The 16,925-nt window shown below is 37.9% G+C and overlaps 1 protein-coding gene across 1 annotated transcript; it reads right to left on the bottom strand.

Annotated features, from left to right (window-relative positions):
• Positions 1–3,533: 3,533 nt before the first annotated feature.
• Positions 3,534–16,909, bottom strand: LOC106922776 (hexokinase HKDC1-like). The gene is made up of 21 exons (XM_014995475.2): positions 16,817–16,909; positions 14,919–15,081; positions 14,660–14,817; positions 14,440–14,562; positions 14,265–14,360; positions 14,015–14,114; positions 12,068–12,251; positions 11,816–11,971; positions 11,504–11,737; positions 10,728–10,869; positions 9,600–9,753; positions 9,338–9,477; positions 9,082–9,201; positions 8,854–8,949; positions 7,706–7,805; positions 7,348–7,457; positions 6,693–6,829; positions 6,419–6,574; positions 6,246–6,333; positions 5,036–5,181; positions 3,534–4,831 (listed from the first exon to the last, which is right to left on the bottom strand). Exons 1-21 carry the CDS (start codon positions 16,877–16,879, stop codon positions 4,696–4,698), a joined length of 2,802 nt encoding a protein of 933 aa, XP_014850961.2. The 5' UTR covers positions 16,880–16,909; the 3' UTR covers positions 3,534–4,695.
• Between the last annotated feature and the right edge of the window lie 16 nt (positions 16,910–16,925).

Here is a 16,925-nt window from a genome sequence, read left to right as displayed (position 1 = left end):
ATACTTTGTGACATTCAGAAGGTCACATCAGCAAAAAAAAGAGCTAGTTACTAAATCTTCCCTCAAATAATGCAATGGGATGGGGAAATCAATTTAGGACTGTATTAATAGGGTTCTAACTACCCATGTGCTTATGTACCCACTTAATTACAATTCAGTCTTATAAAACAATAACATCAAGTTGATTTTAATTTGTAAAGAGTTTCCTTTCCAAGTATTATACTTTGCAGCAATTCCTCCTCTTGAATGAGCATGTTGGGTCAGACGTCAGTTTATGGCATTGAGTTGTTAACTTTGCAGCAATCTCCCAAACTCAGCATGCTTAAGGTGACGATGGAAAGAGAGGGAGCAAACCAGCAGAACCAGACTCTGAGCAGTATTACTTTCAATTATTATTATCACTTTTATTATCATTATTATGCCTGCAAAAAATAACACAACTTTTCACTTGTCAAATAAAGAGTATTGTGTGATTGCAGTTTATTTCTTTTACTTCCTGCTGGCTTGACTTCTGCATCAATCTGCTGTTGGTCTGAAAATGTTATTGTTGATTTATAATTTATGATTTGATTTGCATGTGTGTGATTGTCATTTTGGCTTTCTGCTGTTAGTTTACACAACAGCTGTTGGCAAAACATTATTGACGGGTGTTTTCATTGCTTTTCTCCTCAGCATAAATGCAGAATGGCCAAAAGAGGAGCACTTACCTGTGCCTACAGGTGTTTTAATGCACCTGCTTTCAGGAAGGGTCACAATGACTCAGCACTTTATGTGGGCACTTTCAGGCTCCTCTGAGACAGACGCTGCATCACCCTCCAAACAAGGACTGTCTGTTGTCTGGACACGCCCCATAACAAAGGAAAACCAGTGCTTTCCTCATAATGGGGCTGTGGAGTGACTTCCATTTAATGCTGACATTCCCAACACAGCAGTTTAGTTCAGGCTTTGCTTGAAGTTTTTATCATAAAATCAATGCAAAGGTGTGACCCTAATGCCAAGAAGTGTTTGTTTTAAGAAAGCCAGTTCCCTAAAATAAAATTATTCCACATTTTCTTGCATTACATCTACCTACTACATGTCAGCGCCTTTTCTTTTCTGCAGCACCAATTAAAACTCTCCCCGCCAACCTGTCTGGGCTTGTAATCCTAATGCAGGAAGTGAAAAGCAGTGAGGGTTATGCAGCTTATGCAATCATTGTGTTATGAAAAAAAATCGTCTGATTTATGTGCTAATGATCACTTTTTTGTGGATCTTACCATTGATCCAAACACTTTCAGCTTGAAAGAAATGTCACAACACAAGCATAAAGCAGCCTTTTTGGGAAAATCCTCAAAAATGTTACATTTTGGTTCTTTATATTTACTTAAAAGGTTGAAAAACTATTTGTGAAGAAAGGGAAAAGAACAGAACCATCTATTGGAGTGTTGTTGGGGTTGAAAGAAGTGTTTTGATTACCAATATCCTTAGAAATTATAAATAGGATTAATATAAACTAGAAACAGCTGTGAAACATTTTTGATCTTAGATTAACAAAGCCAATGTAAAGTCTGAATCATGTCCTGATTATGTTCTCAGCTTCCCTGTGTTCACTTTTTCTTTTTCAAATTTTACTTATAACATACTCTTTTATTTTGGCAACTGAAATCATGAATGCAACTATTGTGAGCTGCAAGCCTAAACAAAACAGAAAATTCAACAAAACGTCGAAAACCTTGTTTTAGGAAAATCAAAACTCTTTACAAGCATCTTTTCAGCGCCTCCTAAACAAATGGAAACTTCTCTGTGATTTTTTTTAAGCCGCTACTTTAAAGTCAGAAATAAAAAACAAGCCAAAAACTGGAAAATGATGCTTCTAACCTGAAGGTGAAGGACAACAAACACAGTGACGTTCCACACATTTTTGCTTTAAAACCTCCTCCTCTTCGGTGTTGTGACTAACTGTTCATTTTCCATACCTTCTTTGAGAAGTTTTCCATGATCCAGCTGTCATCACAGGAACGTCTCACTCTTTCACTGCCCACTCCATAGAGGGATCTGACACAAGATTTCAAGCTCATTTTATAAAAGAACAAAACTATTCTGATATAGAAATGATATCTCCATCCACTTCATGACCCAGGGGAACCAGCAGCTCAGTTCTGCCTCTCTGCTGGGAAACCATATCTGTTTGTATGTGCATGTGTGACGGACAGTGAATGTGTGTCAAAGCTCTTATTGTTGGTTTGAATAGGAGGCAAAGACACATGCACGCATTCTTCTGCACACAAAGGGACTCGGACACCTTGGTCCCTGAGGAACGTCCAATCAGAAGAGATCTTAAAGCTGGAGGTGAAATATTTATGAGATGAGGGGAAAATGTTCAGAGTGTGGGGGTTCTGCAGGAGCTCTGGTTGCAGTGGTCCTGCTGTGTTTGCATGCCGTGCAGCGTCACTGCGTGTGTAATTCAGCAGGGGCATACTAGGTCAGGACAGTGAGGGATTACCAGGTGTGACGTCGCCCTCATCTGGTAACACTCTAACATTTTAATCCCTAGCAGATTAACCACTATTGCTTTTCATTCTGACATTTCTTGCTTTGTCTTTCCTCGCTGTCTGTATCTTGGTGCAATGGATTTTCTTTAGTTTTTACTCAAACACTCTTATCTTCAAAAAACTGTTAATCTGTCATCAGTTTGAGTGGATTAGGATACAAATCATATCTTTATACTTTGATCATAACACGGCAAGTAAACACAACATTAAGACCTCCTGGTTCAGTTAATACTTTTATAAAATGAATGAAATTGTGTGCGTTTTCATATTGTTACAGGCATAGACAGACAAACCAACGGTCACACGCTCTGAGAATCGGCCAAAAAAAGCTGAACAGAGCGTTTGTTGTTATTGTTGAGAAATCTGGTCGGCAGGATTCCTTTCCTCCTCCTGGTCTTCATCAGTGCCGACATACCGCTGACTAAACCCCCACACGCTCACAAATGCACAGTGACATAACTGTGACTTTATCGGATGTTCAGTTACACAAGTTTGATTGTTTTTTCCAGATTTACTCTTACTGTCTTTACATTTATGTTATCATAAGAGCAGCCAAAAGTAAACATAAATTGTAATATTTAGTTTCATGGAGACTTTTTGAGGCCAAAAGTTCTAATAGTTGCTGTAATTAGTCTTTTTTAAACATAAAAAGTGAAATATTGACAATTTAGTATCTTTGTGTAGGTTCTCCAAAAACATTTTGACCATTTTAGCTTCCGAACAGTTTATTAATTATAATTCACTATCTGTTCCTAACATTAATGCAAATCTGAGTCTCAAACCAAGAACTGAGGTTTTGAAATAATTAATTTTTAATGTCCAGACTCTAGGCAAATTGTAAAAATAATACACCACCTTCAAGGAATCACAGCTCAATGTAAGAAATACAATTTTGCACAAGCAAGAGACTTCTTATGCTATAGACTGGAGTTAATAGAAGGACTGTCAGGAAATCTGTTCATATGTTTTTGTTCTCAGGAAATAGAACAGAATAAAATATACTTTATTGATCTTAAAATATACTTTATTGATCTTATTTGCTTATTCGTTGACAAGTTACTCCATCTAAGGTGTTAAATAGTAATAATACAAATGTAACCATAAGAGTTTATAAGTATGTATCACCTAAGAGAGATGTAATTCATCTAACCATAGCCAGCATGTGAATCTTTATATGTACTTCTCTTTCTAAAACCCAACATAAACCCTCATATCAGGAAAAGTCCAATCAGTGCACAGCTAACAGAGGCACAGCTGCAGTTTGACACGTTTTCCCACAGCGCTCTGACGATTAGACTGGAGAGCTCTGCTTTGAGGAACAGAACAGCCAAATACAAGTTCAACACAAAGTTAAATCCTTATATTTACAGTAATTCTTGCAAAAGAAAACTATTTGTTCAAGTCAAAGCCAACAAATGTAATTTTGTTGGAATTAAACCAACACAAGAGAAGTAGATAACTATGTAGAGAAAGGAAATGATACATGGATCTTCTAGTTTTACAACAAAGAATCTGAAAACTGTGGTTTGCGTATATATTTAACCTTAATCAGATAATCCTAAATAAAATCTTCTGACTCCCTTAAGAAGCCATGAAATTAAATAACATGCAAATAGAGGTACAACAGAAGGTTAAAAACCAAAGCATTACAAGGGCCTAAACAAATCCTATATCAAAATCCATTTGAAAACATTTGCAAGATTTGAAAACTGATGTTTATATACATAGTCCCCCAATTGTTACTTTGCACAATTCAGATTTCTTTCTGAGAATCCTTAGAAAACGTGTCCTTTTCCTTCCACCTCACTGTGATTCACTGCTTTCTAAATCCTGATGATTTAGAAATTTATAGATTTATAGAATGTGACAATAAATTAAAAACGTCAAAAACGTGACCACTGCCTGTGTTTATTATAAACAAACACCTCACGTTGAGCCATAAAAAGAGAAGAGAAACAGTTTTCACAAGTTGGAGGAAAAGCAAATCTAACCTGTGGCAGGGCATGCTGACTATTTACTGTAAATAAGGTCCCTTAATATAATAAAAGTTACCAGACAGTCACTCTTATATGTAAAAATCAACTAATCTGGGTGTAGTTCTCTTAACACTGAAAGTTATTTTCTCTCTTCTGTGTCGTTTCTGGGCAAGTGTCGTTATTTCCCGTCACATCTCCTGCTTCTGTTGGACCACGGCTGCAATGAGGGCGGCACCTTTCCCGCTGCCCTCCTCTGACGGCAGGAAGGTCACGTCGCACTGGGGAGCCATGAGCCCCACAGTCTCTTTCAGGACCTGCGAGAAACTACAAGCAGCAGCAGCAGCAGAGAGAATAAAGCATTTAGTGATTAATGGATGATTCGCAGCAGCAGCAGCAGAGAGAATAAAGCATTTAGTGATTAATGGATGATTCGCAGCAGCAGCAGCAGCAGCAGCAGCAGAGAGAATAAAGCATTTAGTGATTAATGGATGATTCGCAGCAGAAGCAGCAGCAGCAGAAATAACTCACTGTGGATGCAGTTTGTACAGAGCGCCGTCTACGCCCACAGTGATGCTCAGACGCTCCAGGCCTCGGTCTTCTCTGATTTTATCCACCACTGCCGCCATTCCTGCTCCACACATCTGAGCCGCACGACGCGACACCGCTCCACACACCTGCACAACAATCAGGATGCTCATCGTTAGCCAGCTGAGACACACTCAAAACATGTCTCTCAATATCAGCAACATCAAGATGCACAATTATTTCTGAAGAAGCTAAAACAAATGGAGACAATCTGTTTCTAAAAATTATCACAGGTAAAGTAAAATCTTCTTACAATAGAAAAAGTTGGCAACATCGCCAGTTATTACACCAATTATTTGACTTTTAAATAATCAAATTCTTTGCTTTGTCTTGCAGGGACCTCATATATGTGACTTTGACTGAAAATCTGATTTTAATTAATTTGTTAAACTTTCCTAAATACAGCTAGCGTTTTCAAACTAAGAGCGACTTAAAGCCTTATTTTATTGTTCAGAATTGACTACATTTTGTTCCATTTGTTCCTATTTTTAAGTTTTGGATCTATAATTTAAAACTTAGAGCCATAAATGTCACATGGCTTTTTGAAAAAGAAAAGACAAATATCTACTGTAGGAAATTTGTTCTCATTTAAAAAAAAAAAAAGAAACATGATATTTTTATATCCAAGATTTAAAATAAAGAAAAACATAAAAGTGGATGGATATTCTTCTTTTTGTATTATTTGGAAAATGTAGAAAAAAGCAGATCTAAAACATTTTATTGGTACTTTTCAAGCCATTCTTTTTAGAAATCCAGTGAAAAACTGTTTAAACCTTGCATTTGTAGTTATATCTATGTTTTAAAACATTAACGGGTTCTTTCTAATTTTAGTCAAAGTTACTAAAAGAGGAATTGTAAAAGGTTGCAGACCCCTGATCTATCAGATTAATGTTTTAGTAATCTTCACTTATAAAGAATAATCTCACTCTTCCAGGAGTTAATAAATATGAAACCTATAAAACTTTACTGAGACATTTGAGTGAAGAAGGAAAACTAGGTGTTAAAAAGTGGAAAAACTTTAACCTATTAGATTTTTTTTAAATCTGTTTACAGTCAAATACAAGCTTTAAATGTTTTACACAAGATTTAAAGTATGACTGGCCAAACTACTTGTTGCCTTTCCCCTTTAGAAGAATAGAAAACCGTTTCGTACCTCCTTGACGATGATGCTGTCGTCGCAGGTGCCGTGCAGCCCCAGCTGCTGCAGAATAGACCTGACCTGCAGCAGAGCCAAGCGATCGCTACGCAGAGGAAACACAAAGCAGCAAACATTTACAACTGAAAACAAAAAATGCACCTGAAACATTCCTAAACCGCTTCCGCTACCTCTCTATTTGTGAGAGATATTTTGTTTCAAATATTCCGGGGGTTTTTAAGGTTTCGGTGACGTGTCCTTTGAACAGGAGGCCTCTTCGGGTCAGATCCAGTAAAACCTGTCTGACGATTTCACCCAGATACATCCCACTGGTCAGCTTTTCAAACCTGAACATGAAGCAGAGGAAAATAACTTGGCTAACAAACATGTTCACATGGAGAAAGAGGCTGTGCATGTCTCTGCTGCTGGAAGGAGAACAATAATAAATGAGGAGTATTGAATGACCTTTGTTTTCCAGGGTTGACTGAGTGTATGTCCACCTCGGCATCATAAGGTGTGATGATGTCCTCCAGACAGCGGTCATTGCCCAGACCGCCCCACTCTGTGTTTACACACATCTTCAGGCCCGACTTCACAGCAGCCTTATGCCACAGTGGAAACAAACAAAAACAAAACCATTAATTAGGGCTGCAACTAATTATTAATTATTAGTAATCGATTATTTGGATGATCAATCAGCTAATCGGATCAAAAATTGGCACATCCTGCTGAACCACTTAAGTCCTTTTTATCTGATATTAGAACTGCATTAAAAGATGAAAAAGAAACAAATAATTCAATTCCAGTTTATAATTTTTCAGATTAACTGATTAAGAACTGGATAGAAAAAGGTGATCAATAAGAGATTTTTGAACTGGCTGAAGATAAAATTGAGGAGTTCTTGGTAGAATATTTTCATAAACAAAAGATTTTTTTTTATCTTAACCACAAAATATTTTATATATATATATATATATATATATATATATATATATATATATATTTAATCTCATATTAAAGACAAGTCTGAATTCTTTTTTTTTCAGTGACCCTAATCCTCTCCCATAAGCATGAATATAATCTCTCCATCCCTCTAATTTCCTACAATCTGCCTCCTTACCTCGCCCTCCTCTCCTGACGTCTGTTTATTTGTCTTCAGGATGCTGTTGCTCTGATCCAGCTTCTCGATGTTCCTCAGTTCTTCCATGTAGCAAAGGTTTGAACCCGTTCCTGAAACACGCAGCGCCAGCTGGTTTTAGTTTAGACATTGGCACCAAATGTTTTAACGTTTGCTGCAAACGATTAACAATGGTTCCCAGTAGGAATACATCACATCAGCCATTCACGATGCTCCTTCTTTAAGTGGTTAGGTTGAATCCAGAGCTGATGCTTCTCTACAAACCTTCATGTTGTCACAACCACAGTCCCAGTGATGAACCAGAATGTTTTTTTATCTGTAGAGACTCTCTGTCACATACCTGCAATCATTCCAACTTCACATTTAGGATCCTCGTAGGCGCAGCTCATCATGGTCCCAACTGTGTCGTTGACTAAAGCAACAATGTCCAAGTCAAAGTCCTGAAGGCATGAAAAACACCAAAAACACACGTCACTGAATTAGTTATGCCTTACAAAAATACTCACACCTCTGGGGTTTACTTTTTTAGATTTTGACACATTAGAATCAGAAACTTCAAAACATTATTTTGATATTTATGATAGAGCCACACAAAGTAGATGTTGATTGTTAAATGGTTTATTTGAAGGGATGAGACTGATATAACACTGTCATGAACATGATGGAGTCTTCATGAATGTATCATTCGGTAAAGAAATAACACTTTTAATGCAGAGTTGAATTAAAAGTACATTAAAAGAATGTAACTTCATGACAACAGTCATAAACATTCATGAAGACTCCAGTTGTTGTCATGTTTAGATGAGTCTTAATGCTGCAGTTTAAACCAAATAATTATTTCATAATATCCAAGAAAAAAAACTGCCCTCACCTAATTAAAGAGACACATTTCTCTCACAATATCAAGTTAAAATAAGTTATTTTACTTAAAAATAATTTAAATTCTTGTTTCAAATTGCATGAGCAAAATTTCTGATCTGATAATGAATTTTATTAAACATCACAATGAATTCAGCTCAGAAACATTTAGTGTGAACAGGACATTATCCTCAAGCTTTGCAAACTTAATAAAACACAGGAGTCAGAGCAATGTAACGCACTTCCATCTCAGGATACAGAAACAAGCCGCCAAGCATTCTGGGAAATAGTTCCCACTCCTGTCTTTTTCTTTTTTCAGTTTTTTTAAGTGTTAACCTAAAAACTCTAGTTTATTCGACTCTTAATATAAACGTTAACACAGCTTGTAAGTTTATCTTTAACATTTAGGATCAAAATCTAAAACTCACTAAATTTATTTGATTTAAAGAGTAGAAGATAGTTGACACAACTAAACGTGGCTGAAATGTTTTACAGTGTAGACTTTTAATTGAGTGAAATATGTTGACGTAGAAGAGCTACTCTAACTTGAGTAATATTTTTGGCAACCCTAACCATGCATTCAAGTCCAGTCTTCGCTGTATAATAAGAGTTTGTGTTATCTGGACTCACGTTGCGTCTCTTGATGGCCTCTCTGAGCATGCTCACAACATCTTCTCCTTCACAGTCTGTAGCCTTAAAGCCTTTGGTCCAGCTCACCAATGTGCCCTACAAAGTTACACAATCAATGCATTAATCTGTTTGCTTGTACATTTTAATTGACAATTGATAATTGGATGGGTTTTTTTTTTTAAGAAAGAGGTTAAAATCCTAATCTAACAGTGATCCAGGTTCACCTACTGTATCAATGTCTGACTGCTGACAGGGGAAAGAGAAGGTGAATCCTGCAGGAAGGCGAACTTTCTTCAGCCCCATGTAGTCCAGGAAGTCACAAACACACTGAGCCAAGTGGTCAAACAACTGAGAGAAAGAGATTTGACAAATCACTGAACTGGATTTTATCTTCTACTGAAACTTATTTAGACAAGCTGATATATGATAGTCTATTTCTGTACAGAGTTATTTCGTTTGCATGATGGGAAAAGGCTTGCCTTACCTCCTCTCCAGTTCCCTGCATTATCTCCAAGGGAATGGTGTAAATTTTATGGTAAAGTCGAGTTTTTTGTTTTTTAAATCGCACAAGCATAGCTCTGAAGTTCGTTCCTCCCAGATCCAAGGCAAGGTATTTCCCACGCTCTGAAAAACAAAAAAATTTGATGAGGACTGAAATGTTTTATATTAGATATAAATTACGATAAGTTGGTGGACAAAACTGTGCGTCGCTTGGAGAATGTGGGATGTCGAGTTTATTTTCACACCTGTGCCGTTTGGTGTGTGGTATACGAAAGAGGGAAGCATTTTAATGGTGCAGTCTTTGCTCTTCAGCCCAGCCTCCAGGCCTTCCCTCATCCTGGACTTCACCAGCTGGAGCTTCTCTTGGTTCAGAGTGAACAGAGACAGAGCTTCATCCACCTGCAGGAACAGGGAAACACCGTGTCAGGTCTCCCTTCGCACGTGACGTCACGCTCTCCAGAACTCCGCCCACTCCGCCATAACGGTCGGCCATGTTTGGTCAAAACAACCAATGCACTCCTTTAAAGCTCGTCTGAAAACAGACATCTGTAACCTAAAACTGCTTCTATTTCGTTGATTTCACTTTCAAATGGTCACAGGATGCGGCGCTGTCGGCTGCACAAACGGACGAGGATGCAAACCAAACCTGTCATTTTATTGTAATTTTTAATGAGATAAAATATGGCGGCGACGGATAGCAGCCGTTAATAGTAATGCCTGTCTGCCGTCGGTGTAATCGTAGATTTGCAGTAAACACGTTTTACAAGGTAAGAAGATTACCTTTTAAAACGTAAGAGTGATTAGAAAGATGTGAAACATCGCATTATGGAGAAGGTACGTGTATAACCATTAGTAACCATGGAGACAGTGGTACCGTCAAGTAGCCTAGCATGTATGGAAAAAAAACTGAATAGCGTCTCGTCTTTTCTATGTTTTTAAGACTTCTCCGGTGTAAGGGGTTTGTGATATAATGATATAAAACATGTGGTGTAAATTCAGGCAAAATTGGTAATTTGATCCACACGTAAAAGGAGGGAAGAAGTACGGGTCGGTTTTTAAGCTAGCTATTTAAAACTTTTATAAATACCGTCGTCTATGACTACGAGCCCCAACCAGGTGTGTTACGTTCACAGGCAAATTAGCTCGACTCGAGCAAGTAGAAGCCATGAATAAACTGACAAAAACAACTTTGGAAAACAATTTCAGTCGCTCTGTTCAATACTCCCGATTCTCACTTCCGACGTCCGTCATGGCGCCTCAAACGATTATGTGACGTAGGTGCGCAGGGTCAATACCCAGGAGGATTGTTTTTGGTTCACCTGGGACGAAAACGTATACTGACACCTAAATCTGATGAAATCAAGCAGTCTGACCTTTCGCCTCTGTGATATCAGACGCTGGGCGACCGCTGCCACGAGGGCAGCGCCTTTGCTGCTGCCGCTCTCCGAGAGGACGAACCTGACCTGGCAATCAGGAAGCAACCGCCGCACCACCTTATGGAGCCGCTTGGGATACCTGAAGTAGTGTGAAAGTGTGTGACTGGAGCAGCAATATACACTGAACACACCACCCTGTCCAGGAAACATGGTGACGGCAGCATCATGCTGCAGGGATGTTTTCTTTTTAAAACTTTTGTCCACCAATTAAAACTAGGGCCTTTTTTTTTCAGCAGAAAGCAGATACTTACTCTACTGCACATTTATTTTCAAGTTCTTCCCTGGGCATCTGCCCAGATAGCCCAAATCAAAAACTGCCATTGCATTGGTTTAGATCAAACTGTAATCATATGTTCGAAGGGCTTGGTCAAAGTCCAGACCAAAATCTAATTGAGAGTCTGTTGCAAGACTTCAGAACTGACACTTTTTATGCAACCGGAGGAATTAACAATAATTTCAGTCTGTTAAAGCTTATAGACAACTGACAAAAATCCAGTTGTCTATAAGTAAAATTACAAATGGGTCACAAATCAGGCAATACGGGCATATAAGAAAACCCTTTAAATAATATAACAAAGGGATTAAATTGAGCAAAAAGAATGTCAAAAGATAAATTACTATTAATTTTCTGTATGAGTTGTGATAAAAATGGCTTGTTTCAGAATTTAATCGGGTCACTGCACATATTGTGATTTCTGTCCATGGCGACTTACTGTGGGTGTGTTTTATACACAGTGCCATCAACGCCGACTGTGATTCTCAGTCCTCTCAGGTTCCGGTTCTGTCTGATCCGGGTTAAAACGGCCACCAGCCCCGCCGCCACCAGATTCGAGGACCTGAAGGACACGATGGTGCTGACGTGCTGAACAGCGACGCAGTCGTCAGGTGAAGGGGTCAGATGCAGGTGAGTCAGGATTTCCTTGGTGTTTTTCAGACCGTTTCTGTACCTAAAGAAGAAAAAAGCACGTTGTTACAGTTCGGGCAACATTCAGATATTGTAAAGCAGAAACATGAAGCGGGCTCACTCCTCCATCGCTGCCACATCTGCAGTGGTTATCTTCCCTTTGGTCCTCAGAGCGTCTGACACATGCCCATCAAACAGCAGTCCCAGTTTAGCCATCTTCAACACCACCAGCCTCACCAGTTCACCCAGATACAGCCCACTGACCATCTTCTCAAATCTACAAAAAAAAAGCATTTGGGAAAAGGTATTAAAAGTGTTTCGGACGACAAAGAGTCGCGTCGTATAAGAAGAAACAGAGAAGTGTTTGTCTAACGTTTGTTTTCCGGGGTTGAGGGAGGCCGCATCGACGTCTCTGTCAAAGTCAGTAATGAAGTCATCCAGCGCCCCGTCATCTCCGAACGCGCCCCACTCGGTGTTCACACACATCTGGCCCTCGTCTCCCTGAACCAGGTCGATGTGACGCAGCTCCTCCATGTAGCAGGCGTTGGTGCCGGTTCCTGTGCACACAAACACACACGTTACACCGAACATATGTACACAAAGCCACGCATGAGTCTACGTTTTTCACATTGCAACTTCATGTTTCACTGCGAGTTGATGTAGTTTTATGTGATGAAATAAAATAAAAATGTATAAAAATAATGCATGATTTCAAAATCTGAAACATAATTTAAACATAAAATCTAAACGTAATTTAACTCTGCTACCCCTAATTTAAATCTAGTTCAATGTACTCCCAATAGTAAATAAAGTCCATCTGTGTGTAATTTATTCTCATTATAAATGCAGCTGTTCTGTGATGCATAGTGGAGGCAGCATCATGCTGTGGGGAAGCTGCACTGCAAAAATGTCTCTAATTTACAGTAAAATACAGGAAGCTGTTGGTGCCAGAATTTTACCGCATTTATATGGATTTTACCATATAAATATGGTAAAATATTAGTATTAATATTTTATATATACCATATTTATATTTACCATATAGTTATGGTAAATGTTTATAGGGTAAAATCAGTATTTATATATATTTACCATACCTTTATGGTAAATATTTTCACCTAGAATTATGGTAAAATCTGAAAAGAATAAAACTATTTACTGTATATCTATTTTACCATTGATAAATATGGTAAATATTTACACTATAAAATCCGTATTTATATGTATTTTATAGTATAAATATGGTAATAAACGTATTTATACGGTAACCTTCTGGAAACCACAGCTGCCGGTATTTTACCGTAAATTAGAGACGTTTTATTTAGTGAGAGTCGATGGGAAGATGAAAGGAGCTACAAACACTGGAGTCCAAGAGAAAAACCTCTTGAAGACCATAAAAAACTTCACATACGGGAGGAGGTTCACCTTCCAGCAGGACAGTGACCCCAAATACACACCTGGATTTACTGTGGACAAGTTTAGGTCAAAGCTTGTACCTCCAATTTGACTGAGTTTGAGTTATTTTGCAAAGAACAGCTGGCAAAAACATGCCTCATGAATTTATGTATATGTAATACTTCACAATTATGAACATCTTTGTGTTGGTCAATCTCATAAAATCTCAGTAAAATACATTTAGGTTTGTAGCTCTAACAGGACCAAATGTGAATGTAAAAGGTAAAGACACTTTAGTAAGAAAAAGTAAAAACTATTTTTTTAACTAAGCGTAATATCAACAATGGCCACTAGAGGGAGTTGGTGGATTCCTAAAGTTGCCTTGTAGCGTCTTTAGGTAAGGTAATTTTATTTATATTGCACATTTTCAGCAACAAGGCAATTCAAAGTGCTTTACATGAGTTAAAAGGAAATACAAACAAAATAACAAACCAAAGGAAAGAAAAAAAAGAGGAAAGAAAACTAATCTAATGTTGTTCTAAAGTATGTAAACTAAGTGCTACTGTTCAGGGTTTCTAAGTATCTAATTCCATTTCTAAATAGTTTATTTATTTATTTATTTTGTAACTAGATAAGTTATAAATTATTGTTACATAATTTTTATTTCCTTTCTCTTTTTATTGCTAATATAAATATGTCTATAGATTAAATTAAACAGATAAAACCTCAGGTCCAAGATTTGGACCTGAGGTTAAAATCTTGATGTGCCTTTGGAAATAAATATATTTTTCAACCTTTTATGTCTATAATAATCAGACCACAACAAAACGTGATGATATAACTTGTATTGAAATTCTAAGAAGACTGGGCATATTTTAAAACATTTGAAAGGTAGCAGCTGAAACGATGTGAATGTTCGTCTTACCGATGATGAGTCCTACTTCACAGAACTGGTCATCGAACCCACAGGTCATCATGGTCGCCACGGTGTCATTAACCATTGCCAAGACATCTATGTCCATATCCTGTGGAGCATAGGAGAGAAAAACATTAAGCTACAAGCTGCATGATGGAGGATATCATGAGGAAAAGCATGAAATAAAACTTGTAGTTTCTCTGAGGGGTTTTCTGCACAGTGGCATTAGTGATAAAAATGTTGGATTCTTGTGCCGTACCCCGGTTCTGTCGATGGCCTGCCTGAGGAACTGGACCACATCTTTCCCCTGAAGGCCACGAACTTTGTAGTTTTTACACCAGCTTAACAACAATCCCTGCAGAGCAGAAACGGTAAACGAGCGATGAACATGCGGTCGTCACAAAGCAGATTTCTGTGGATGGAGGACATCCTACCTGATCCAAACCAGGGTGCTCACATGGGAAGGAGAACGTAAAGGCTAGCGGATGCTTTTTCTCTGGACTCATGTTCTTTTCATGCAGGAAATCCTTCAGAGACTCTGAGACATGGTCAAATAACTACAGATGAGAAACCAGACAAAGGAGAGAGAAAGAAGAAAAGACCTCAGCTCATGTTCTGTTTGCAACCCGACCAACATAAGTATTTTTATTTTACCTCAACAGCTCTCCCTTCATGCAGCTCCTTTGGTATTGGGTATGTTTTCTCCTCCATCTCCACTCCTCCTTTATTAGTCCCCTCATCTTCTCTGACTTTAACTCTGAGAACCTTAAACTTGGAGCCTCCGAGATCCAGAGCCACAAACTGTCCTTTCTCTGCAGGCGTGAACAGAAACCGAGACAAAGTAAAGTCCTGTCACCTCGCTTCTGCAATCCACAGTTTAGTTAATTAGTTTATTTATGTGGAGTCGTTTAACCTGATCCATCGGGAGTGGAGCGGACATGAGTCGGCAGCATCTTCACAGCTGCAGCGGCCAGACTTTCGGCTGAAAGTCCTTTCTTCATCTCAGCCAGGAAACGGCTCGAGATGTCGACGAGCTGTTCGTCCTGCAGACGCATTGCATGCAGGAACCTGTCCACCTGTACGGAGAGAAGAAACGCAGGAGAAATCCAGCTGAGTTAAAGGGAAGTGAGCTCCACTGGTTTTCTTTACACTAAACAGGAAGAGGTATTTTCTGTGCATTTTGAGTTTAGTTTGACCTTCTTTTTTTATTATTTGAAATATTTTTCAGCATGTCCTAACAAATGTGCATCAGATTATACTCATATCTACCAAATTTAAGCTTTGTGAGGAAGTATTTAACCAATAAAAATAGTTTTCCAAAAGCATCAAAACAATTCTTTAGTTTATTGATGCATTATTTTGCCTTCTTTTATCTTATTTCTTTTTCATTACTGATTATATACTAACCTCAAACTTAAATAGGGCTTATATTTACAATTTTGTTTTAAAATTAATATCTACAGAGCCAAAAGATATGAATACTTACCAGGTATTTATCACTCATTTTCATCTTATCTAACTTCTTTTTTGCAAATATTCACAAGTGTGGTGTCAGTTTCTATTCAGTCTGGGACTGTTAAATAAATTTAGTGCAATAATTGCCTCCAGAAGACGTAACATTTTTAAAAAGACGACTCCTGTGTGTAATTTCATCTCAGTAATAATATGACGTATCTTTTGAAAACAGAAAACTTTGTGGCATAACAATCAAAACATTGTTCAGGAAAGCAGCCAGAATGATTAAAACTATGAAGAGATTGGAAAATCTGTTTTCAGGACAACTATTTTAGGTGAACTCTAAAGAACTGGTCTTCCTGGGTAAGAAGCAAGAAGTTATTTTTTTTATTTTTTTGCCACAATCCATGGAGAAGGCGGCAGTGTGAGAAATAATGCTGCATATTCAGCTGAACACGGCATAGTAAAGGTGAAACACGGTGGTGGCAGCATCATGGCACTTCTCTGGCTTCAGCAGAGACAGCTAGTGTTAAATGGAGAAAATATAACTAAAATAAAGAATGTGGTTTTAAAGGTAAGCATGTAGTAATGAAAGAACCAGAAACCTAAACTACTGAACCACTGGTTGCTATGGCGACTCATTTATCCACATTTAAACACTGAGCATGACGACTTTGATGAAGATCAGGAACTTGGAGTGAAATAAAAATACATGAAAAAAAAAACAGGACAAACACATGTACATAGATTAAAATAAAGATACTGATATTTACTTTAGCGCACATTTATTTGGAGACGTAACTTGTTGAAATCTGACTTTTTCATGCGTTTATGAAACCGTATCTCACTATCCAGTGTTATTACTAATGTGCTATCTCTGCTTGATTTGAACATGTCCATGTTCGCTGGGAGTGTCAGTACTTTGTCCCTGTAAGGTTAAATGACTGAGTGGAGCAGCAGAGAGTGTGTGTGTGTGTGTGAGAGAGAGAAATAGAGATAGAGAGTGAGAGAGATGTTAATCATTAAGGACCAATGGTGACACAGTAATGATTATAGCACCATATTGCCTTGTTACAGTGCAACTTTATATGCCAAGTTTATTAATTTTAGTTTGATGGCATGTAAAGTTGTTTTAATACAAATATTTGTAATTTTAGGAATATTTTTTTTGTCATTTCTTTTCAGTCAAATTCTGAAAACCAACAAACAGAAAAGCATCAGAAGGCAGAACTTTAAATAACTTGAATTAAAGAGTTAAATAAATGCAGTCATTACACAGCTCCTCTACGTCTTTAAGCTGTAAATAAACAAACAAAATGCATCAACTCTTCCGAGCCTCGTTGAAGAAACTCCCACCTTCTTAGTCGGATCCTCCTGAAGTTTGGAGAAGAAGAATGCGACGAGATGAACAGCCAACATCTTCACGGTCCAAACGGGAAGCACAGAAACTGAGGGTTCGTCTGCG

This window comes from Poecilia mexicana, unplaced genomic scaffold, assembly GCF_051168715.1.
Source record: "Poecilia mexicana isolate PSO_F unplaced genomic scaffold, ASM5116871v1 scaffold_3, whole genome shotgun sequence".
In the NCBI taxonomy this organism is placed as follows: domain Eukaryota; kingdom Metazoa; phylum Chordata; class Actinopteri; order Cyprinodontiformes; family Poeciliidae; genus Poecilia; species Poecilia mexicana.
This window is presented reverse-complemented; position numbering and strand designations above follow the sequence as displayed.

What these genes read in the sequence shown, in the direction of transcription:
- LOC106922776 (XM_014995475.2), bottom strand. Translation starts at nt 16,879, where the DNA reads ATGTTGGCTGTTCATCTCGTCGCATTCTTCTTCTCCAAACTTCAGGAG. An exon ending in TGAAGTAGGACTCATCATCG is followed by an intron (nt 12,252 to 14,014) that starts GTAAGACGAACA and finishes TTGTGTGCACAG; the next exon opens with GAACCGGCACCAACGCCTGC. An exon ending in AGCAGTCAGACATTGATACA is followed by an intron (nt 8,950 to 9,081) that starts GTAGGTGAACCT and finishes GTAACTTTGTAG; the next exon opens with GGCACATTGGTGAGCTGGAC.